We start from the raw sequence: 25,779 nt of genomic DNA, 5'->3' as shown, positions 1-25,779 counted from the left end.
ATGGTCTCGATCTCCTGACCTCGTGATCCGCCCGTCTCGGCCTCCCAAAGTGCTGGGATTACAGGCTTGAGCCACCGCGCCCGGCCATGTATGAGTTTTTGTGTGGACATATGTTTCCATTTCTGTTGGATATGTACTAGGAGTGGAATTGCTGGGTCATATGGTAACTCTGTGTTTAACTTTTTGAGGAACTGCCAGACTGTTTTTCACAGTGGCTGCACCATTTACCAATGGCAATGTATGAGGGTTGATTACTTTTATTTGGTAGGAAAGCAGGAAGGAAGATCAGTCCTTGAGCTTTTTACCCAAACCTCCCCCAGAAAACACAATCCTGGAGCCCTTAACAAATAATTAAAACTCTCTGGAGGGATATTTGACTGAGTAACATGGGCCTATGCTGTCTGCACCCAGCAGAGAGCCTCATTTGCAAGTGGCATCTCCCTCTTATAGTAAAAGCTGTCCCAGTCAGACCACATGAGCCATGACAGTTGTATCTGTGGCTGCAAGAGGAAGAGCCCCATGGATAGACTGTGGCCTCAGGTCATAGATTAGAGCTGTCCACTCCTCAGTGCGAGTTACTGCAAAGGTGTGCTGTTGCTGTCATTCACCCTCCAAGTGCTGCACACCTATCAGGGTGGCAGGGAATCAGACTGGCTCCCTTCAGAAGCGTGCACAGGTCGGGGGCATACACATGCATACAGTCATGTGCAGCCCAAGAGCAATCATGACAGCAGCTACCCTTTGTTGAGATCTGCCCCCGACTATCTCATCTGAGCTCCAGTCTCGACAACTTATTTGGCCTCTCCACATGGGTGCAGCAGAGACGTCCCAGGTTCAACACGTCTGCGTCTTAACTCTCGTTCTGACCTCCCCTCACATGTTGTGAAAGCATACCACCCACCCTGCTGCTGGCCCTCAATTGCCCCACTGGCACTCCCACGTCCAGTCCATCTCCAAACCTCATCACTTCCACCTCCTAATATCGCTGGAGTCTGGACCTTTTTATCGTCTCTACTGATTGTTCCCTGCCTCTCATCTGGATGGCAGCAATAGTCTCCTCTGCCTTTTTTTCCCCTACAACCCATTCTCTGCTCAGCACCATGCAATCTGAAAACTTCCTTGCTGAAAACCATTCGGCAGGCATCCAGTTAAAGATGGCACATCTGTTTCTCTCTGCTCCCTATCAAGATCCCACTAAAATAATGCAAAGGAATTAAGAGGAACAAATCTATAAGAAAAAAAGAGATCAGGAGAGGGATTATCATCAGGCAAGAGAGCGCCATATATTTATGAAAGCTGGTGAACAGCTGGTGGTGAGAAGAGCCATCACCCAGAAGACCCAAGAATGTGAGCTCCGGAATAGGGAGTGCCTGGTATAATGCAAGGCGGAGAGGGGGAGCTGAAAGCAGGGAGGGGACATGAATCCAACACATGTACACAGAATGGTCAAGCATCCTCTCTGACTCACCACCCATCACTCCCTACCCCAAACATTCCACACAAGTCTGTCCAGGAGCCCACTCCCCCAGACAAATGATGATGATGATGATGATGATGGTGATGATAAAATGGACCATGGGATTCTCTCTACAGAAACTGACGGTCTTGGCAAGCTCTCCAACACCCTCCATATTGCTGAACTTGACAGTCACTCCCTAGTCTCTGGCCTTCTTAAGATGTCCTCGAAGAAGAAAACCTGTTCTGTGCTGCTCACTTCACTCTTATTGAGCAAACTCAGGAAGAGTTTACTCAAGTACTTTTTTTTCTCTAGCAAAAAAGATCTCTATGGGCCTACTATGCTCATAATGCTAGCTAATGAAATTCCAGAGTCTGTCTTTAAAATGCAAGTCTTCATAATTTAAAAAAAAAATTGAATCTAAGAAAGAAATGAAGATGTTCTCTCTGTCCTGCAGCTGTGGAGAAAGAAACATCAATCACAGACCCAATTTGAAAAGTGTTAAATGGGGAACTTTCACGTGAATAGCCATCCTGGTTTCCTGGGAACTGCAAAAACTGGCATGAATATCCTTAACTACTGCACTCTTTTCTCTTCTGTTACCATAAAATTGCCTTTGGAGGTCTTGCGAGACTCCTAGACTCTAGAATGTATTGCCATGTTCTGTGACAATCATCTTGAAGAAGTCTTGTAATTTTGATAGACTGTCTTACCTGATAAACTTTTTGCCCAGGGAATAATGTTAAAATTGGCATGTGTGAATTCCTAACCCATATAAATACTTACAAGACCTAGCTGTTGAATAAGAAGAGTGTCACTGGCTGTCCCCTCTTTCAGCATACGCAGGACCAGCAAATACAAAGCCCAGGGCTCTTCCAGATGATTATTTAACAGATCCTTTGAAACAGTTTTTCAGTTAAATTGCATTTATCTTTTATCATATACTAAATGTTTACACATATTCCAGTAGGTCTTTTTATGGACCTCATTTTTTTCCATTGATCTATTCTGGTTTTTATTCATACCACTGTGTTTTAGCAACTGTGACTTTAACATTAATATATTTTAGTATCTGGCAGGACTTGGTCTTTTTTAGTGCTTCTCTTAAAAAGTTTTTAGGATTATTATGCATTATTTTTGCATCATAAACTGCAGATTAGTTTGTCTAGTTACTAAAAAAACCTTACTGGTATTTTTTGGCATATTTGTTAGGATATTTCTATATTTACATATTAATGTAAGGAGAAGTAACATCTTCATAAAATTAAAGTTTCCAATCTGTCCTATTTTTCACATTTCTCAGATCTTGCACATTATCCATTATATTATTACAGATATCTTCTTTTTCATTGCACCTTTTCTTCCAATACATTTTCTAACCGGTTGTTTATATTTGGGGAGGTAATTTCTGTATATTAATCTGTGCCTAGTCTTCTTCCAGGTCCCAGTTTTAATAGTTTTTAATAGTTTTCTTTTAGTTGATTCACTTGGTTTCCTAGGCAGATAATCATACTGTCTTCACCAAATGATGGGTTTGCTTCCTCCTCTCCAGGTTTTAAGCTTGTTTCATTATTTCATCAACCAGAGTAACCATACATATACTAGCAGCAATAGTATCTTTTCTCATCTCTGAGTCTCACAGGGGTGCTTTGGTGTTTCATGCGTGAGCTTGCTGTTGTTTGTTGGCTTGCGGTGGGTGAATACTGTCAGCCATTGAATGCTTGGAGGGGTTGCATGATCTGACTAAATCTCAGAGAGATAACGGGGGTAGCATTAGGGCATGGATTGGAGTTGGGGAGTGGGAGACCAGCCAGGAAATTATTACAAGGGTAGATGTGGGAGATAACAAAGGCCTGAGCTGAGGTTGTGGAAATGGGAAGAGAGAAAAGGCCTAAGGCCAGGGGGACCACTGGCCTGGGGCATGTGAGGTGGGAGAGAGGAAGAGAGGAGGCATGACCGCTGCCTGCAGGTACTGGCCATGGCACTGAGCTCCCTCCAGACCCACTGAGTTTGAAGTGCTTGTGGGACAGCCAGGGAAAACCACCCCTGAGGACTGGAATGCTGGCCTGAGCTCAGGACAGAGAGGAGCTACAATGACCACAACAGCCACATATTGCCAGTGATGGACACATCAACCACTCCTGAGGTCTTGCCATGAGCCAGGCACTGGGCCATTGCTTCTCCTCTGAGCGTCACCTGATCCCACGACACCTCTGCGATGCTCTTCATCTGAACACTTTGCACCTTTGCTCCTTTTGCCTGGTGAGCACCCCTTCTCTTCCTCTGATGGATTACTCCTGACTCTTAAACACTCAGTTTCTCCTAAATTCTTCAAAGAAGTCTTCCTGACTCCAAGCAATCCCAGTTGAGGGTCCCTTCTCTTTCTGGCCAGGGCTCAACTGTGATGATTCTAAACACAGGAGGCTAAGAGAAAGGTACGAGGCATTGACTTGCCAAGACCCAAGGGCTCAGATCAAAGCTCCAGAATCAGACTATATGGGTAAGGCAGGCAGCTGCTTCTCTTGCTGGACAACTGTGCCTCCTTAGGCACGTTTCTTAAAGGCCCCAGGCCTCAGTTTCCTAATCCATAAGATGGGGACAATAGCAGCATCCTAAGTGGTGGTTGGTATTTAATCAGATGTGCTTAGAAAAACCTAGACATATACTAAGAACTCGATAAATATTAGCTATTTGTATTGTTAAAGGGATAGAATGCCGAATAAAAAGAGGGAGAGAACACTCCTGGGTACAAAAAAAAAAAAATCCACAAGGTGGTCAGAACAAAAGTTTAAATTCAGTGAATTTTTCTTCTAAATCTCGATTACAGCTCCTAATTAAACATGCATTGAATCACATGTATTGACACCCACTAAAATTGAAGAATACTTTTAGGGTAATTTTGTCGCAATTATTTTCTCCTGGCTTTCTCCCTGCAAAGCGCGCAGTGTGATTCTTTGCGTGTTGCTCAAGCTCTGGAACTTGGCTGCAGCTAACCAGAGACACCCCAGACAGTGCCAGAAATTTGTGGCTGACATTCACCCCTTCTTCCACAGGTGCCCCCTCAGTATGGCACACTAATCTTCAAAATCTTGATGGGAAATGACAAAATGGCCGTGGTCCTCAGGCATGCAAAGACATTTTCCTCGTGGGCAATGAGGAAATAGTTCACCAGGCTTTTCCACCGAGAGTGGGGACTCTGCTCATTCACAGGAGTGGGCGTCTGCTCTGCCCGCTAAGCAGAGCTGCTGCTTTGGAGGGTTTGTAGCGCTAGGACACTTTGAGGGCTTGTAAACACTAAATCATTAAAAATCATCAATGATTATAGAAATATTGGAAGGAATTAGATGTGCCAGGGATCTGGTAAATTTTTTAGTAGAAGAATCTCAAAGATTAAGCAATTATCATTTAAGAGGAAATGACTGAATATGAAAAACAAAAAACAAAAGGAACCTCTGAAGCAGAGCTTATCATGGGAGGAGTCCTTTGCTGTAATTAATCGTTATGGCACAACTTTCTTAAGGAAGCACCACATAGGGTCTAGGAAAAAATAATGTATGGTAATCAGTGTTTAACAATGCAGACAGCCTGAAGTCAGTAACATAAATTGTATCCTAAAAGAGCAATAATCAAAATAATACAATATGGCATCTTAATTGCACATTTATTAAACTTTACTTAAATAGAAATTCCCCTTCTGAGAAAAGCAATGAGACTTTTTCAAGGAATGAATGAATGAATGAATGAAATGTAAATTCGATTTCATTCTTTAGTTCTATCAATTTTTGCTTTAGGTATTTTAAAGTTGTTTTAATAGGTGCATTAAAATTTAGGATTACTATATCTTCTTGATGAATTGGCCCTTTTACCACTATGAAATGTCCCTTTTTATCCAGCAACACTTTTTGTTTTGCAGTTTGCACTGATACTAGTCTAGTAGTCGGCTTTCTTATGCCTAGTGTTTGCATGGCATATTTTTCCTTACCAGCAGTTGTAATAGAGGGAAAGAGACGAAGAGGAACCACATGCAGACTCTTAAAGTCTTGCTTAGGAGTGACATGTCACTTTTACTCATGTTCCATTGGCAAGTCACATGGCCAAGTCTGACACCTACTGGGTACGGAAGCACCATCTTCCCTGGACAGGGAGCTACAGACAGCAATACTGTCTTCCACACTTGCCTGTACTTTTTCTGTATATTTCTTGGAATTTTCTACATTGACAATCATGTCATCTGCAAGTAGAGACAGTCTCAGAGAAGCACTCCAAAACCATCTTAAGCAGAAGAAAAAATGAACATATTCTGCAGTTAAAAATTCTCCTAAGTTTCAGTCTGAAAATGCTGAGTTGAATGCACAGCTGATAAGAATTATTTTTTATTTGTATTTTATAAAACTTTTAGGAATTCACCTAACGAGCCAAGGACATGATGGTTCCTTGAAGAAGGCGCCTCAATGGCATGTTTTGGGCCCCGCAGTGCATAATGGCTGTGTCTTTTGCTTGTGTGAGTGTGCATGTGTGTGCACAAGTGTGTGTGTGTGAAGTTGCTGGACTGCAGTAAGCAGCTCTGAGATCCTGTCTGATGTGCATTCCCTGGGGAAATCCCGGCTCTCTGGGTGTCAGCACCAGTCTCTCAAATTGTGGCTTTATAGTTGATTTCTTTGATTTCTTCCAAACTCCATTTATATAAGCTTAAAGGTTTTTCAAGGAAATTGTTATTGTTTGAAAACATTACTAAGTATTTCAGAATATCACATCAAATTGCCTTTTTGCTTTTTGTGTTCCAAACAATAAGGCATTTACATGAAACAAACATTTTTAAGAGTGTATTTGATCTTGCTGCTTTTTTACCACATGCTACTCTAGTCCTCTGTTTGGAACATAAGAATTATTTCCACAGCAACTAATTACAGTGTAAGTCACAAATGTTGGATTACTATTGCTGATGAGGAATTAGAAGCAACCACCATGCAAATATTAAAAGCTTCTTATTTTTGAAGTTCTCCCAAGAACTAATACAAGCTAATAAAATACAGGGAAGACATATGCTATATCCAATGTAGATATGAACTTTTCAAGTTGGCTTTATGAGAGCTCGGCTTGACACAAATCTGAAGAAAATTATTTCCTGTCTAATACGTTACACCTTTGTCAAAAATTGGTTAAGCATATTTGTTTGGGTCAATTTCTGGTTTCTCTTTTCTGTTCCATTGATCTAGTACCTATCCTTCTGTCAGCACCACACTCTCTTGATTACTATATGTATAAAGTTTTAATATCAGGTGGAGCGATTCCTCCCATCTTATTCTTCTTCAAAATGGTTTTAGTTATTCTAAGCCCTGTGCCTTTTCACATACATTTTAGACTAAGCTTCTCTGTGTCTACAAAAACCTTGTTTGGGTTTTAGCAGGAATTGCACTATAAACCCACAGACCAATTTTGGGAGAATTGACATTATTTGTATGTTGAGTCTTCCATACCATGAACATGGTATTTCTCTTGAATTATTTGATTCCTTTCATCAGCATTTTATACCTTTAGGCATACAGATCTTGTATATGTTTTGTTAACTGAAATTTAAGTACTTTATTATCTTTGGAGTGGTTTTTTTTTTTTTTTGAGACAGTTTTGCTCTTGTTGCCCAGGCTGGAGTGCAGTGGCGCAATCTCAGATCACTGCAACCTCCAGCTCGTGGGTTCAAGTGATTCTCCTGCCTCAGTCTCTCGAGTAGTTGAGATTACAGGCACCCATCACTACAACCAGCTAATTTTTTGTACTTTTAGTAGAGACGGGGTTTTATCATGTTGGCCAGGCTGCTCTCAAACTCCTGACCTCAGGTGATCCATCCACCTTGGCCTCCCAAAGTACTTGGATTCCAGGTATGAGTCATCATGCTTGGCCATCTTTGGAGTGATTATTAATGGCATTGTGTTTTTAATTTTGATTTCTGCATGTTCATTGTCAATTTATAGAAATGTGACCTATTTTTGTGAGCTGATTTTGGGACTTGCAACCTTGGTGAACTTACTTATTAATTCTAAGGGTTAAAAACAATTCTTTTTGTTTGTTCTGTGGGATTTTCCACATAGACAATCATGTCATCTGCAAAGAGAGACAGTTTTATTTCTTCCTTTCCAATCTATATGCCATTTCCTTTTTTTAATCTTGTGCAGTGGCTAGAACTTCAATATGCAATATTAACAAGTTGTTCCTGATCTTAGGGGAAGGCATTCTTTCACCATTAAAATATGCTATTGGGGCCTGGGTGTGGTAGCTCATGCCTGCAATCCTAGCACTCTGGAAGGCCGAGGCGGGCAGATCACTTGAGGTCAGGAGCTTGAGACCAGCCTGGCCAACATGGTGAAACCCTATCTCTACCAAAAATACAAAAATTAGCTGGGCACGGTGGCAGGTGCCTGTAATCCCAGCTACTCTGGAGGCTGAGGCAGGAGAATCTCTTGAACCTGGGAGGCGGAAGTTGCAGTGAGCCAAGATTGCATCACTGCACTCCATCCTGGGGGACAGAGAGAGACTCTGTCTCAAAAAAAAAAAAAAAAAAAAAAAAAACCTCCAGGGAAGCCATCTGAGCCTGAGGGTTTCTTTTTCAGGAACTTTTAAGGGACGAACTCAATTTCTTTAATAGTTATAGGAATATTTAGGTTATCCATTTCATCTTAGTTAGATTTTGGTAGTTTGTGGTTTTCAAGAAATTGGTCCGTATCTTCTAAATTGTTGAATTGTTACAGTATTCCCTTTTTATCCTTTTGATGCCTGCAGAATCGATGGTGATATCTCCTGTTTCGTTCCTGATATTGATGATTTACATCATCTATTTTCATTTTTTGTCACCCTTGCTAGAGTTTATCAATTTTACTGATTTTTCAAAGAACCAGCTTTTTTCATTGATTTCCTCTATTGTTTTCTGCTTGTCAATTTCATTGATTTCTGCTGTTTATTATTTCATTCCTTCTGCTTGCTTTGGGTTTATTTTGCTCTTCTTTTTCAAGTTTCTTGAGATAGAAACTTATTGACTTGAGATCTTTCCTGATTTCTAATGTAAGCATTTCATGCTATACATTTCCCACTTTACCCATATCCTTTGCCCACTACTTTGACAAAAATGCTTTGCTGTAATACTTGGTTAGCAACAGCCAGAGTAGCTTTGGGCCCACTGAAGAAAGTAACACTTGTGATCTAATCACCAACACTCGCCTTGAATTGCAGAGAGATTCTCTCATGCATTCTAAGGGAAGAAATCCAGGACACCTATTCCATCCAAGCACTAAGGTGGCAACAAAGCTCAAAGGTTAGCCAAGAAGCAAAATGGTCTTCCTGCCTGAACTAAAACCATCTTCTAAGACTTTCTGTATCTCTGGAGAGAGAGCAGGGGTGTTATTCAATTTATTACATACTTTAAAAATTCTATATTGTCTTATATCCTAACTGGAAGGAAAGCGAAAGTGAGAAAAAGGACACCTTCTGGGAGGAGGGACACAGAGAAAGGCAGGCAAGTAAAACACTCCAGGGTGCACCTGTGTTCAGGTGTAGAGGAGGGGCAGGGACAGAGAGTAAATGACAAGCCCACAAAACCATGCTCAACATCCATCTCCAACAAGGAAATGCAAGTCAAAGCTCAATGAGATACCACTTCACACTCACAGGATGGCTAGAATCAAAAAGACAGGTAATACAAAGTATTGGTGAGAATGTGGAGAAGCTTGAACCCCATATACCTTTGGGAATGTAAAACGGTGCAGCATTTTTGGAAAATTATTTAGCAGGTCATGGAAAAGTTAAATATAGGTACCACTGAATTGCACGTTTTAAATGATTAAGACGGTAAATTTTATGTGACAGGTATTTTACCACAACGAAAAAAGTTAAACATAGAATTATTTTATGACCCAGCATGTCTACTCCTAGGTATATACTCAGGATAAATTTAAATGTATGTCTGCATAAAAACTTGCACACAGACCAGGGGTGGTAGCTCACACCTGTAATCCCAGCACTTTGGGAGGCCAAGGAGGGAGGATCGCTTGAGCCCAGGAGTTTGAGGCCAGCCTAGGCAACATAGGAAGACAGTCTCTACCAAAAATAAGAAAAAAAAATCTAGCCAGGCATGGTGGCATGTGCCTGTGGTCTCAGGTACTCAGGAGGCTGAGGTGGGAGGATTGTTGAGTCCAGCAGGAGGTCGAGGCTGCAGTAAGCTGTGAGTGGCAGTGAGCCACTGCACTCCCACTAAGGGTAACAGATCGAGATCTTATCTCAGAAACTAAACAAAACAAAACCAAACCTCAGCCAGACATGGTGGTTCATGCCTGTAATCCCAGCACTTTGGGAGCCCGAGGCGGGCAGGCTGCTTTGTAATCAGGAGTTTGAGATCAGCCCGGTCAACATGGCGAAACCTCATCTCTACTAAAAATACAAAAATTAGGCTGGGTGCAGTGGCTCATACCTGTAATCCCAGCACTTTGGGAGGCCAAGGCAGGTGGATCATTTGAGGTCAGCCTGGCCAACATAGTGAAACCCTGTCACTACTAAAGTTACAAAAATTAGCTGGGTGGCAGTGGCGCACGCCTGTAATCCCAGCTACTTGTGAGGCTGAGGCAGGAGAATCTCTTGAGCCTGGGAGACAGAGGTTGCAGTGAGTCGAGATTGTGCCACTGCACTCCAGTCTGGGCGACAGGGTGAGGCCCTCTCTAAGAAAAAACAAAAAGAAAAATTCAGCCAGGCATGGTGGCACGTACCTGTGGTCCCAGCTACTCAGGAGGCTAAGGCTGGAGAATCACTCAAACCTGGAAGGCGGAGGTTGCAGTAAGCCAAGATCATACCTTTGCTCTCCAGCCTAGGGGACAGAGTGTGACCCTGTCTCAAAAAAAAAAACAAAACCAAAGCCAAAACCGAAACCAAACCTATATACAAACATGCCTAATGCATTGTTCATAACTGACAAAAACTAGAAACAACCCAAATGTCCATCGAAGGACATTTGATGAATAGATAAATACATGGATTATTTGCTTATTTATATTGAAATATATAGAATATATTATTCTATATAATAGAATATTTTTCAGTCATAAAAAGGAACGAAGTACTGTTACCTCCTACAGCATGGATAAACCTTGAAAATACTATGTTCAGTAAAAGAAGCCAGATACAAAAGGTTCCCTGTTGTACAATTTCATTAATGTGAAGTGTCCAGAATAGGTAAATCTAGAGACAGAAAGTAGATGAGTGGTTTCCAGGGCTGGAAGGTGGGGTGAATTGGGCATGGTGGTTGATGGGCATGAGGTTTCTTTTCAGGGTGATAGAAATGTTCCGGAATTAGATAGAGGTGATTTTAACTTTATTTTTTGAGAGACAGGGTCTTACTCTGTCAAGGCTGTAGTGCAGTGGTGCAATCATAGCTCACTGCAGCCTCAACCTGGGCTTAAGCAATCCTCTCTTCTTAGCCTCTCAAGCAGCCAGGACTACAGGACAGGCGTGTGTCACCTCATCTGGCTAATTTTTAAAAAATTTTTTTTGTAGAGATGGGAGTCTTGCAATGTTGCCCAGGCTGGTCTCAAGCTCCTGGCCTCAAGTGATCCTCTCCTCTTTGCCTCTCCCCAAATGCTGGGATTATGGGCATGAGCCACTGTGCCAGGCCAATTGTAACCTTAAAAGGGTGAATTCTATGGTCTGTGGATTATATCTGGATTTTAAAAGATGGTGAGAGCTTGAGTGAAGGATGTTTTCCCAGGAGTGGGGGCACAGAGACCAGGAGAAAGAAGCGGGACAGGCAGAGACCAGGGCTGCCGCACACCCACAAAGACCCTGTGGAGTCTTTGACTTGTCCCTTGCTGGGGTGGGGTCTCGCTGCTGTTGCTGGCCCTGGACCTCAGAGCTAGAAACATCCTGGAGGCAACCATTGTCTTAAGACGTGAGGAGTTCAGGGCTTCAAATACAAATAAAGCCCTATGTAGGTAAAATGAAGGTTTAAGAAGCAAGAAAGAGCTGGCAGTGAGAAAGTATAGGGAGTAAGTGTAGATTTCTTTTGTACCTAAGCAATAAATGAAGTCTTCAACCAGGTTGAAGATAGGATTTCTTTCTAAGGTTATATTTAGGGGAATCCTAAAGCAGGTTTTTTGTCCCCCAGTAGAGGGGAACGAGGAAATCAACAAGGATATATTAACAATGCTAGAGAAAACATGGAAAATAAAAGGAATATGGATGAAGGCTGCCATGTAAGGCTGGGCTGGTTGTACACCGCACAGCTGTGGGAGGAGCCAGGCACACAGGTCTAGACATGTGGCAACTCCTGGAGATCTACACTGCACAGTCCTTATCCTGGCAATAGACAAGCTCCCTCCTTTGAGACAGGAGCCATTGGAGAGGGGGAGGAGTGTACATGGAGACACTGAGGCAGGGTGGAAGGGAGTTCAGAAGCCCCTGTCTTAGGCTTTCTACTTTGTCATTTAAGTAAGAGGGGAGGTTCTTTTTGGAGATTAAGAGAGAATAGTAGTTATTTGTGGGAGATCAAAAAAGTCTGGAGCAACAAGAGAAGACAGGAAGTCGAGAATATTAAGGGCCTCTCTGAGTCCACATGGCCTGAATTTCTATGGGACTCAGCTGCCACCACCTTGCAACTTCTTCCAGCACCTGGGGTGGGGTAAGTGGTGAGCAAGTAAATAATGGGGATCACTCAGGGCTGGAAGCTAGAGAGCAGGGAGAAGTCAGAGGAGCACAGCTTCCTAAGGGGGCAGCTGATGGGGCTGAGCGGAGAGAAGAATGGGTCTGTATGTGTCCCGGGATCCACTTGGGACCTTTCCGGAGTGCCCAGGAGGAGCCGGAGCTGACTGGGTCTCCGTGCTTTTGGAGCTCAGTGGTGTACAGGCAAGACTGGGTAAGTGACAGACCTGGAAAGAGATGCCAGGAGGAAGGCCACTGGCAGAGCTGTGAGTGAGGTCAGCGAGGACCCGGTGCAGATCTGGGCATTCAGAGGTGGAGAGTTGGAGTCCCAGAGTGGGCCCTGACGGGGGTGGAGGCCACTCATGTGAAACGACCGGGTCGCAGAGGGTAGGGTGCAGGGTCTGAGGATGAGGGAAGAGGATGGGAGAGAACAAGAGGACGCCCTGGATATGGGGTGAGAGGCAGGACCCAGTGCTCAAGAGCTGGCCTTGGCTCCTGCTGCCCTGGACTCCACCATGTGCCATGCTCGCCACATCCACCCGGTACAGTGCCTCTTCCTGGGCTGGGCAAACACTTCATTATGCTTTGCTCTTGTCACTTTTCCTGCTGTCACCATAAACACAATTTCACAGCTACTCCAAAGTCCAGCTGAGTGTACAGTAACATTCTCAATCCTCTGCTCCTGGTATATAAAATATTTCTTTCTGAATTTTGTCATTCAAGTAAGAGTCCTGTGGTGGTAGCCTTTTTGGAGAGATTTTCTGATTCAAACACAAGTTTGAGTTCTATACTATTCGTTCGTTTATTTGACAAATCCTTTGTGAGTCCCCACCCTTTGTGGAGCACAGTAGGGACCACAGTGGATGAGGTCTCGGCCCCTGGGCGCTGATGCTGCGGCAGGATGAACAGTAGAGCAATACATGAGAATGTGCATCGGACCAGAGACGAGCGGAGACCAGAGAGGAGTGGCAGTGTGCCCAGCATCAGGGGAGGGTGGTCAGGCGAAGGCCCTGAGGAGATGCTGGGAGGGCCCACTTGGATAAGGTGGGGGAGGGAGACACACAGACATTTGGGGAAAGAGCTTCCTGAGTCCCAGGGCAGGAAAGGCTGGAGTGAGGCGGGTAACTGGTGTGCTCAAGACCAGCCAGGGTGGCTGAAGAGGGAGCACAGGGAGAGTGGGTGGCAACCAGGCCAGAGAGCAGCCAGAGCCCTTGCAGGTCCCCCTGCCTTCAGCAAAGACAGAGGCAGAGACAGCACATGGGGAGGGGAGTGCAGGGGCTTAAGAATGCAGGGAATGCAGGGGGCCGGCCTAGTGAGGGGCTGAAGGACAGACCACCCCCCCCACCCCCCACCTGCTTAGGACTCTGCTCCTCCGACTTCTCCCCTCTGGCTTCCACCCCTGAGGGACCCCCCCGATCCACTTCCTCATCTCCCACCCTGTAGGTGCTGGGCAGCCTTTCTGTGTGACGTCGTGAGGGTGAACAGGTATCAGGAGATGAGCTGGGAGGGGAAGGGTAGGGAGGGGTGCGGGGGCTGCAGGGGGAGCAGAAGAGGCCCAAGGTGATGGGAAGGTGGCGCCTGCAGCTGCTGAGGGAGTGGACGGGGACTCAGACACAGGGACCTTCCACCAGCCAGCGCACCCCACCCCCCAAAGGGGCACTGATGCGCCTGGCCCAGTGAACACTTGTCATGTATATGCCTAACACAATAATCACTCCTCCTTTTTTCTGGAGTAGAATCTCTCCACCTCCATGCAGCTGCACCAGCTGCATGACCTACTCTAGATAGCGGGGTGTAGCTGTTGTCTGCACTGGGCTCTGCAAGAGCCCCTTGACTTTCCTGGGCAGAGGAGAGGGGTGAGAGGAGAGCCTTGCACCTGTCTCTCCATCCTGCTTTGGAGACTGGAGCAGGTATTCCACAAGAAGGAAGAGAAGCCAATGTCCTGAGAATATCATGCAGAAGGACGGGCCTGGGACGACCCTGGCAAGCTGCCCAACAAAACCCGAGCCCATCTGCCTCTGGAATTCTCCAAGAGTGTAAGCCACTCAGGCAGGGTCTTTTACCCGCAGCTCAAGAAGCCCCTGGCCCACAGACAGGCTGGGGCCTGAGTGTGCAGCAAGCACCTTGCTCTCCTCTGAGGGCAGCAGCTCACAGCCAGCACCGTGGGCTCACTCTTTCCATGTTGCTCACCTATAGGGTGCAGGACTCGCTGGTTATTTTATCATTTCTATTATATTTTCTAGGAATAAACTTCTTTTTTAGTGGAGAAGAATCATCACTTCTTTCACAATTAGGTAACTCATGGCATCCTAGTTATCTACTCTTCTTTTCAAAATGATTAACTACTAGCCATATATACCAAAAAATACATAATGTCTGTCTTATGAAAGTAGCCTTGGAATAATTCAGGCTTTTAAACTCATATTGGCCTTCCTGCAGATCTGATAATATTGTGAGTTCATATATCTTACCACTGTGAAGTCAGAGTAGAAAATACATCATCTCTTTCAGATTCCTGGAATAACTTCAGAAGTTCTGGATCCCCAGATAAATGTGCAAGAATGCGCAATTCAATCTGTGAAAAGTCTGTGAGATACAGTTCTGCATTAATTTAGAATTTGCCAGCAATGTTGCTCGTGGTTGCTGCCCACCCCGGCCACCCTCAAACTCTCCTGACTGTAGCCTCAAGGTCCACGTCCCCGCCTCCCATCTCCCAGGGTCTTCTGGCCTCAGTGTCAGGAGGTAAGAAATGAAATGGGGAGGATCGCACAAGGTGAGGAGTCTCAGGAGTGAGTGAGAGTGTGTGCATGGAGGGGAGTTGTTGTTATAAATAGGATGACCAGTGACCTTATTTATAGGCCTCATCAACAAAGTGACATTGAGCAAAGGCATGGAGGAAGCAAAGGAGTGCACCAAGATGGTCTCTGGGGAAGAGGAATGGCTGGGCAAAGGCCTGGAGTGGAGGTGACTCTGAGCTGGGAGGAGCAGGGCCGGGCAAGGCCTCAAAGAGCAGGGCAGACAAAGCACGGGGGCGGGGACCAAGGGTATCTGGGATTTAGATATGGTGATGAGGGGACACTGGAAACAAAACTTGTTATTATGTACCGTGCCCTAGAATTTATTTGAAAGAGGCCGACTGCAGTGGCTTATGCCTGTAATCCCAGCACTTTGGGAGGCCAAGGCGGGCAGATCACCTGAGGTCAGGAGTTCGAGACCAGCCTGACCAACACGGTGAAACCCTGTCTCTACTAAAAATACAAAAATTAGCCAGGTGTGGTGGCGCACACCTGTAATCCCAGTTACTTGGGAGGCTGAGGCAGGAGAATCGTTTGAACCCAGGAGGCAGAGGTTGCAGTGAGCCAAGATCGCACCATTGCATTCCAGCCTGGGCCACAAGAGCGAGACTCTGTTTCAAAAAAAAAAAAAAAAGAAAGAATTTATTTGAAAGAATGAATTCCATAAGTACCTTGGAATTGTTCAATTTCTACACCATTGAACTCTATGAACATGCATAAAGTAAGCTACAGAGACGTACCTGCTGCTAGAAAGGTGTGGCCTTTGGATGAAACAAACATGGCCCTCGGGGAGAGCGTGAGAATCTCGTCTTCTTTACCTGAATTGTTATTTCAAGAGCATTTAGTGACTCTGCTCATGAACTGACTCATAGCTATTCCTCAATACAATATTATTTGAATATTATTCTAAAGTCAAGAGTTAAGATTTTAAATTTTTCTGAATATTTTTATGAATTTAATTTTTTCAGAGATGGGGGTCTCACTTTGTTGCCCAGGCTGGAGTGCGGTGGCACAATCATAGCTCACTGCAGCCTTGCACTCCAGGGCTTAAGCAATACTCCTGCCTCAGCTTCCCAAAGCAAGCTGGGACTACAGGTGCACACTGCCATCACCAGCTCATTTTTAAGTTTCTTGTAGAGACAGGGTCTCACTATGTTGCCCAGGCTCGTCTCAAACTCCTAGACTTCAGCAATCCTCCTGCCTTGGCCCCCCAAAGTGCTAGGATTACAGGTGTGAGCCATGGCGCCTGGACTTATTAATGTAATTTAAAAATAACATATTGCTACTGAAAGTTAACTAGGTTTTCTGTCTTTTTAAAATTTTCTGTTTTGTCTAGAATTCTTAGTGAAGAAAAGAAAAAGTCAAATGTTGACAACTGAATGCATTCCAGTAAAAGCAATCTTGAAACTCTCTGAGCCTCACTGATCGAAGGTCTATGTGGGAAGCACAACTGTGATTTTCCCACTGAAGACATTTTAAAGGGGCAGCAGGGGATGAAGCTGCTCAGGATCTCTCTCCATGGACCCTATTTCAGGACAGTCACATGTATTTTAGAAAAGACTGCTCATTGGGGCGGGCAGCAGTAGCTCACACCTGTAATCCCAGCACTTTGGGAGGTCGAGGTGGGAAGATCACTTGAGCCCAGGAGTTTGAGACCAGCCTGGGCAACATGATGAAACCCCATCTCTACTAAAAATACAAAAAATTAGCTCGCCGTGGTGGTGTATGCCTGTAATCCCAGCTACTAGGGAGGCTGAGGCAGGAGAATTGCTTGAACCCAGGAGGCGGAGGTTGCAGTGAGCTGAGATCATGACATTGCACTCCAGCCTGGGCAACAGAGCGAGACTCTGTCTCAAAAAAGAAGAGAAGAGGAGAGGAGAGGAGAGGAGAGGAGAGGAGAGGAGAGGAGAGACAAGACTGCAAGACTGCTCATCGGGTTTCACTGCTTTGCCAGGACCTTCTTGCACAGCAGGGCCCCCAAGAGAAGGGCAGGAGCACCACTGCCAAGGGGAGGACGTGTACAGGGCATGGGCAGCAGAACTCTCATTTGCTCAGATTTGAACTTTTTCTTTTTTAGAAACGTACCCATCAGCATTACAGCAGAATAGCTTAAAAGAAAGACGAGTGTTAGTGTGCTTTATAATGTGCTCTTAGACTCTTTTTAAGAGTGTTAGTGTGCTTTTATAAACATTTCCAGTAATGTTCAGACTTTAATAAGCACCAGTGCTATTATATGTTTGTTTTTCCTTTATTGGGAGGCTGGTGGGGGAGAGAAGGTAGGAGGAAAGCTACTTTCCTGATATAATTATCATCTGTTTCCACTTGTAAACTGCTAACAGGGAGGTACCATATCACTTCAGCTGTTTTTTATTTTTTCAATGTATATTTAAATCCTGGTCATGCAAATACAAAGAACTTCAGGCAGGTGAAGCAGTTAGTTCTATAGAAAATCAATGACAAGTAACCTTTTTAAAAATGTTAAAAACGGCACAGTGGCTCACACCTGTAATCCCAGCACTTTGGGAGGCTGAGGTGGGAGGATCACTTATGCCCAGGAGTTTGAGACCAGCCTTGGCAACATGGCAAAGCCTCATCTCTACAAAAAATACACACACACACACAAATTAGCCAGGTATGGTGGTGCATGCCTGTAGGCCCAGTTACCCAGGAGATTGAGGTGGGAGAATCACCTGAGCCTCGGAGGTCAAGGCTGCAGTGAGCCATGATCGCACAACTGCACTCCAACCTGGGTGACAGAGTGACACCCTGTCTCATAAAAGAATTACCCAAGACTTTAGCAAGATAGTAAGAAATGAGTTACCTTTAAAATTCTTAGGTTTAGTAATCTGAATTGGGTGCTTGGAGATACCTTGGATATTCTGTTAACAATAAGAGACTAGCTTTAGTTAAAATATCTACTCTTAATCTGTACCATTTAGGATATTTAATGGATATCACATTTTATTAAACATTAAAACAAGTAAGCCAATGTATCATGCATAAGCACATTAATACTTAATACAATTGTCTAATATCAAAACATAATTTTGGTGAATATACCACTAAATGTACTTAGCAGATCTGAGAACAATTCCTTTTGACTCTAGCCTGTGTGACTTAACATAATTATGTACATTCTTTTTACAGCAGACCAAATTATGAACTCAGTTAACTTAAAAATTCCTATAACATATGCTAATGGTAGGTTTTGGTCAAATTTGTACATTGTACTTTTATTTTAGAACATATTTTAAGATGAAAATTCTGGTCTCTTTGATGCTGGTCATTCCCCTCCCTCACAGGTCCTGGCACTTGGTACCTGCCTCTGTCTCAGTCTGCCCTAAACTTAGTGGCTTGTGCTGCATCCCCTGCAAACTCTTGGGGTCATTTGTTAAGCACCTTCACACTTTTACAACTTGGACAATGTGCAATGGTTCACATGCTTCTAGCCCATTTCAACTATTCAAATCATGAGAATTTCTGTCACAACATCTTTTGGATTCTTGGCAGTATCTTGAACAATAATACCCTGCTATGTCTGGGAATAGAACTCACTGGGCATTATTAGTTAGTCTTGACTCGCTGGCTAAATCTGACGAATTGTGCCAAGCATCAAAGTCCCGGAGTCTTACAGCAATGCTCCTTAGTTCCGCCTAGAAACCCTGGGAAGTGGTAAGGCCACACTGTCATCCTCATTTTTTTAAGATGAGGACGCAAAGGCCTTGGAGTATTAAGTCAGTGGCTCTCAAGTTTTCTATACATTAAAATCACATGATACCTCAAAAAATACCCAATATTTACAGGAGAAGCTCAATGATAGTGTAGAGATGACAGAGAAAACAGCTATTGAATTTGAAAAGAGATCAATAGAAATGATCCAATCTAAAGAAGGGAAGAACAATAAACAAGGACTCAGGGATCTGTGGGCTTATATCAAAAGACAATATCAAATTGTGTTCTCTTAGTTCCTAGAGAAAAGAAAGAGAATTGTGCAGAAAAATATTTTCTTAAAGAAATAACACCTTCAAATTCTGAAATTTAGTGAAAGACATACTTTTTCCAATTTGAGAAGCTGAACAACCCTAAATATGGTAAATTAAAAGATAACCAGGCCCAGAAACATCATAATCAAGCTGCTGAAAAACTATAATTGAAAAAACATCTTGAAAATAGCCAGAGCAAAATGACACTTTACATGCCGAGGAACGGCAATGTGCGTGACTGCAGACGTCTTATCAGGGACCATGCAGACCAGAAGACAGTGGAATCACAGCTTTCACAGACTGAAAGAAAAGAACTGCCAACTCAGAACTCTTTATTCTATCCTCCAGGAATGAAGGTGAGTTAAAGACATTCTCAGATGAATAAAAATTAAGGTACTCTGTCATCTGCAGACCTGCCCTAAAAGAAATGCTACAGGAAATTCTACAGGCTGAAGGGAAATGCTTCCAAAGGGAAACCTGGAACTTCAGGAATGAAAGATGAGCAACTGAAATGGTCAGCATCTGGGTAAATATTAATAAATCACCTTACTTGAGTTCAATGGCTTTTGTAAGCCTTTTGCATCTTATTTGAAGTGGTAGAATATGAAATCTAAAAATAGCCTGTGATTGGGTACAGTGGATCACACCCGCAATCCCAGCACTTTGGGAACCCAAGGCAGGAGGATTGCTTGTGCCTAGGAGTTTGAGGCCAGCCTGATGTAAATTTACTTGGCTACTATAAAAAATAGCAAAAAATAACATGCTGGCAATAATGCAAAGAAAGGGGGAACTCTGGTACACTGTTGGTGGTAAAGTAAATTAGTGCAGTCACTATGGAAAACAGTATGGAGGTTCCTCAAAAAAAGAAAAATTAAAATACCATATGATCCAGTAATCCAGCAGGGGATGAATGGAAAAGAAAGGAAATCAGTATGACAAATAAGTATCTGCACTCCCATGTTTATTGCAGCCCCGTTCACGACACTCAAGATATGGAATCAGCCTAAGTGCTCATCAGTGGGTGAATGGATAAAGAACATGTGGTAAATATACACAATGAAATACTATTCTGCTATAAAAAGAATGACATCCTGTCACCTGCAGCAACATGGATGAGCCTGGAGGCCATTATGTTAAGTGAAATAAACCAGGTACAGCCAGACAAATATTGCATGTTTAATGCCAGTATCTGTACATAGTGGTAGCAGAACTGTTCACCTGTACCCCTGTGGAAAACAACTTTATTAACTAGAGTGGAGTAATTGTGTTCAGTTGCTTCTGCCTTTTGTCTTTAAGACTCCACTCATTTCAGGTCAGCATCTTTTTTCTCCCCTGCCCCCCAACAACTTTCCCCAGTGAGGCTGTTTCACACAAATTTAATATAATTAGATTGATATGTCACATTCTGTTTCCCATCCTGAGATCCCCCGACTTCATAAATGACTTTTTAAAATTTACATACATTGTAGTTCACTCTTGCTGTTGTACATTCTATTGGTTTTGGCAAATGCATAGTGTCAGCTATCCACCATTATAGTATCACACAAAATAGTTTTACCACCCGAAACAATCCCCGGACCTTTACTTATCCAACCTCACCCCCAAGTCCCAGCTCTGAACTTCTGGAAACCACTAATCTGTTACTGCCTCTACAGTTTTGCCTTTTCCAAAACGTCACATAATTTGGGATCGTATGGTATGTAGCCTTTCCAGATTAATTTATTTCATTTGGCAATATGAATTTAAGATTCATCCATGCCTTTTTATGGCTTTGTAGCTTATTCCTTTTTATCACTGAATAATATTTCCCAGTATGAATGTGTCACAGTTTATCTATCTATTCACCTCTAAAAAGACATCTTGGTGGGTTGCAGTTTTTGGTGATTATGAATAAAGATGCCATAAGCATTTGTGTGCAGGTTCTTGTTTGGACATAAGTTTTCAAATTAATTTGGTGGATGCCTAGGTGTGTAATGGTTGGATCATATGGCATTTAGTTTTGAAAGAAACTGCCAAACTAGAAAAGTGGCTGTACCATTTTTCATTCCCACCAGCAATGAATGAGTGCCTGTTGCTCCACACCCTCACCGATTAATAATGTAAAGGTTTTTTTATTTTTATTTTTTTTTGCTTTTTGATCTTAGTCATTCTAATATATATGTAGTGGGATCTTGTTGTTGTTTTAACCTCCTCACCTTTTTGATACCACGACTTCTCCTCATCCGTCAAACCTGCACACAAGCAGACTTCCTCCTTTCCTTAAGAAAGAAACCTCCTCTATTTTCCTAATCAAGCAGGCTGGGGGTTTGTCACAATGCTCTGAAGAGCATCCTTGACAACTCTCAGTTCAGACGAAGTACTGATCACAACACTGAACAGCTGGGGACCTGGATCCCCCTTACCAAGAGCACCTCACACATAGAAAGCATGTAATACATGTGTGTTTACTGAATGAGTGAGACAGAGAAGCACTGAAAGCATGTCAGTAATAAAAACTGAATACACGTAACGTACAAATTGCCACCTTTGACAAAACTCCTTCCTTCTGCCTATGCCTTGTGCACGCATCCCTCCAATACTGATGATGTTCTGCTACACAGAAAGCACCACGACACGCAGCCCAGGGCGGGGCAGCAACGCAAAATGAACTCACACACAAATCTGGCCTTCTGGGAGTTACTGTCCGTCGTGACGTGTGTATCACACATACAAGTCACATAACGCAGGGTTCAAATGAACAAAATGAAAGGGTGTTACAGGAGACTCTCCATGCCGCTCTGAGGGAAGAAGAGAGTACTTCAGGCCCCTGAGGAGTGAGGCAGGGGAAATCAGCCTCATTGATGGCAAATTTCCAGGAAATCAGGAGACAGGAAGCAGCCACAGAACCACATGTGTTTCTTCCGTAACCGACCTTCATGGCCCTTCAGCAAGGTCTCTCTGGAGGAGGTACCAGCTCATGCCAAGCCTTCCATGGCCAATGCTCCCCGTTGGTTGTGGCACTGTGTGCCAGCAAGATCTGTGAATGTCTGTTCATGTGCATGGGTTCACATTTCCAAACACATGAAACGCTGCTGCCCTTCTCTACGGGCCTCTGTGATGCAAGCAGCCATCACACAGAGTGCCGTCCCTAACGCCTCATGGGCAAACGCATGCTCACAGGTGTCTACGTGAGCAATGAGCACAAACAGCACATGAGCTACCAAAGACCACAGGCGACCAAAGTGACTGTGGTGGGAAGCGACAACTAACAAGAGTCCGAACATCTGGGAGGAAGCTGGGTCCCACTGGGTGAGAGTCCGAATGTGGGAGAAGCCTGTGGGTGGCACCCAGCACACTAGGGGTGTGGATGAAAGTGTGGTTGTCACACGTCCACGAGAGCTTCAAAGTCAGACATCACTCTAGCAAGCGGCTGCTGTCACAGACCAACACCAGGTGCTAGCACACAGGAGAACCGTTCGAGGAAGAAGAATAGAGAAGTGATCACTACCTGCAGGCATCCTTTACTGGGAGGGGCTAGACTCCCCGTTACTCTCTTTGGGCGAGGAGATGGCCACCCAGGCAGAAAGCAAATGGTGATATCTGAATGTTTCTGCAGGTGAAAGCCTCGGAACCAGTACATTCCTAATTTGTTGGAGTCAATCATGTTATTTACATTACATCACCTGGTCCCCTCGTGTTGCCCATCCATGGACATTTCATCTCCCAGGTCCAACCAACATCCAGGGGGCGGAGACCATGCCCATGGGTCTCCTAAGCACTCTGGAGCCGAGCAGAGGGAGCACACAGTGACACAATCACACAGCAGAATGACTGTTTTAAGTTCCCCAAACTATGGAAATGGAAGCAAACTGGAATACTTTTCTTAGAATTTTAATATTCTCTAGGGTATACAGTTTTCTGCTGTTACTGTGGACATCAAAATGTGTGGAAATCACTTCTCAGCTGCCTGTGTAAATAAGCCCAGGCAAACCCCACAGAGGAAGGCACCTGCACTCAGCCCCCATGGGTTGCTCTGGGCAGCCCAAGTCTCCAGTGAGTGGCTGCAGGGGAAAGTGCCAGCTGTGGGGAGGGGGCACACCCCAGCATCTGTTTTCATGGTGAACTTGGTATGTTTTTGCAAAAAACAGAAATGATCTACAAAAATTGAATGTTAGCCTCTATTTAACATTCAGTGAAAGGCAAGGTGCTGAGACGACGTTTTAATTCTACAATCTGGCATTTGTTAAAATCTCAGTAGTTGTTAAGTGAAATGCTACGCGGGGAATAGTTTCAGCTGTGGGTGAAGGGGTTGCACCCAGGAGGCACATAAGCCTTTGCTTTTCTCCCTAGGTCCTGTGTGGGCCTGGGTGTCTTCATCTGTCTACCTGACCGAAGCTCCAGATGGAAGGTGCCAGACTGGGGAGGTGGTGGACATAAGGAAAAGGTGACGGCAGCCCTGCTTTCAATGTGTTGACTATGTCCTTGCAGCCTCTGGAATGAAGCCAAAGGAAAGTGACAGTCACAGGGTCTTGGCCAGCCTGAGGGCACGCCGGCTCTCCTCATCTTGAGAAAGCTGTGGCAGCTGCCCCACACGCGCCTTCCTGGGTGCCAGGCTGTGTGAGGCACCTGAGAGGTGCTGTGCAAAACAGCCACATGGCACTCTGCCCTCTGGACACAGCCTCCTGGGGCAGGGCCCATGGCGTCTTCACTGTGTCCCCAGCACCTACTACACAGCCCAGCACACAGGAGCAATTCACAAATGGTGGTTGAATGAGTAAGATGAAAAATAAACAATTTTTTTTTTTTGAGACGGAGTCTCGCTCTGTCGCCCAGGCTGGAGTGCAGTGGCGCAATCTCCGTTCACTGCAAGCTCCGCCCCCCGGGTTCACGCCGTTCTCCTGCCTCAGCCTCCCGAGTAGCTGGGACTACAGGCGCCGCCACCACACCTGGCTAATTTATATAAATATATATATTTTTTAGTAGAGACGGGGTTTCACAGTGTTAGCCAGGATGGTCTTGATCTCCTGACCTCGTGATCCGTCTGCCTCGGCCTCCCAAAGTGCTGGGATTACAGGTGCGAGCCACTGCGCCTGGCTGAAAAATAATTTTCACAATAACCTAGCAAAGAAGGTGCTACTTTATCATTTCATGGATGAGAAAAGTGAAGTTTCCATAAGTTAAGTAACTTGCTAGAATAACACAGCTATTGTCTGAGCTGAGATTTGAATTCAGTTCTGCCCTAGGCCAAGCATCTGTTGCCTCCAGAGTCTGCCAGAAAATGCCAGAGGTCTCCTGAAATAAATTTTTCTTGATACAAAAAAAACCAAAACAAAACAAAACAAAAAACCCAAGTGAAAACCACAACAAAAACACAGAAAAGGGCAGCTGGCACAGAGCTCAGAGTGAGGGCCACAGCAGCATACCTGCTATGGCACCTGGGCCAGGCTGATGCCGCTGCACTTGACCTAAGCAGCTCGTGGAGCCTGACCTGCAGCCTGAAGGGCAGCATGGCCCTGACCCCATGTGGGGTCTGGAACCCTGTGAGTGGCTTGGATGGGAAGCCCCCTCTGCCCGCTCCACCATGATACGCTCCTGTGGCCCCCCTCACCCACTAAAGCTTCTGCTCAGTTGCCCCCTCCCCAACCTCCTTAACACTGCCTTCCCGAGGCTGGCAATCCTCCCTGCACTACATCCGTTCCACACATTCCACTCTCCCCCGTATCGCTTCTCATTCCACATGCGTATTGGCTGTCTCATGGTCATTCCACATGCGTATTGGCTGTCTCATGCTCATTCCACATGCATATTGGCTGTCTCATGACTTCTATCCTGAAGACTTCACAGAGCAGAGGGGTTTCTTTGCGGGGGTGAAGGGGTTGGAGCGGACAGAGTCTTACTCTGTAATCCAGGCTGGAGTGCAGTGGTGTGATCTTGGCTCACTGCAACCTCCTCCTCCTGGGTTCAAACAATTCTCCTGCCTCAGCCTCCCGAGTAGCTGGGATTATAGGTGCATGCCAGCACACCCAGCTAAGTTTTGTATTTTTAGTAGAGACAAGGTTTCATTATTTTGGCCAGGTTGGTCTCAAACTCCTGACCTTGTGATCCGCCCACTTCAGCCTCCCAAAGTGCTGGGATTATAGGCATGAACCACTGTGCCTGGCCAGGGCAGAGTTTTGACCTACACAGTGCAAGCACCCTGAACATCCTGGCACACAGGTGTTTAGAAAACATCTGTTGAATAAATGATGACGAATGGAGAGTGGCAGGAAATGGAGTTGGAGAAGCAGGTGGGGTCAGACCACCTGAAGCCCTAACAGCCAGGTGAGGAGACCAGACATTAGTTACCCCAAGAGCTCTGGGAGCCACTGGAGACTTTAGGGAGTGGAGGTAAGGTGTTGGGCTTGCATTTCTGAGACTCCTGGCTGGAGGGATGAGAGCAGGAAGGTGGGTGGGGAGCTAGAAGTCTGGCACCAAGATGTGTAGACAACAAGAGTGGGGCCTTGGTGCCCAGCTGGGACCCCTGGGCTCCAGCCTGTGTGACCAGTTAGTTGAGCTGAGGAATCACCACCCCCACAGTGTAGCTCAGAGGAGAAGCCAAAGATCTGGCTTAAAAATGGTGAAATCAGCCAGGTGCGGTGGCTCATATCTGTAATTCCAGCACTTTGAGAGGTCGAGGTGGGTGGACCATTTGAAGTCAGGAGTGCGAGACCAGCCTGGCCAATAAAGCGAAATGTGGTCTCTCGTAAAAATACAAAAATTAGCCAAGTGTGGTGGTGCATGCCTGTAATCCCAGCTACTCAGGAGGCTGAGGCTACTCTGAACCCAGGAGGCAGAGGTTACAGTGAGCCAAGAATGTGCCACTGCACTCCAGCCTGGACAACAGAGTGAGACTCTG

The 25,779-nt window shown here is 44.8% G+C and overlaps 1 protein-coding gene across 2 annotated transcripts in view; it reads right to left on the bottom strand.

Annotated features, from left to right (window-relative positions):
- The window catches only part of LOC105508009 (HAUS augmin-like complex subunit 3), a 170,828-nt gene that overhangs the window by 34,058 nt on the left and 110,991 nt on the right, over nucleotides 1–25,779 (bottom strand). For both annotated transcript variants that reach the window (XM_011936758.1, XM_011936757.1), the window contains 3 exons: nucleotides 17,744–17,801; nucleotides 15,663–15,740; nucleotides 14,599–14,713 (listed from right to left, as the gene is read on the bottom strand). In XM_011936758.1, the coding sequence (XP_011792148.1) occupies nucleotides 14,599–14,713; nucleotides 15,663–15,740; nucleotides 17,744–17,801 (251 nt within the window). The remainder of the gene's footprint in view (nucleotides 1–14,598; nucleotides 14,714–15,662; nucleotides 15,741–17,743; nucleotides 17,802–25,779) is intronic.

The sequence above is a fragment of the Colobus angolensis genome, unplaced genomic scaffold (genome assembly GCF_000951035.1).
Source record: "Colobus angolensis palliatus isolate OR3802 unplaced genomic scaffold, Cang.pa_1.0 Scaffold157, whole genome shotgun sequence".
NCBI classification, from domain to species: domain Eukaryota; kingdom Metazoa; phylum Chordata; class Mammalia; order Primates; family Cercopithecidae; genus Colobus; species Colobus angolensis.
Note: the sequence above shows the minus strand (reverse complement) of the source record. Positions and strands in the feature narration are given on the sequence as shown.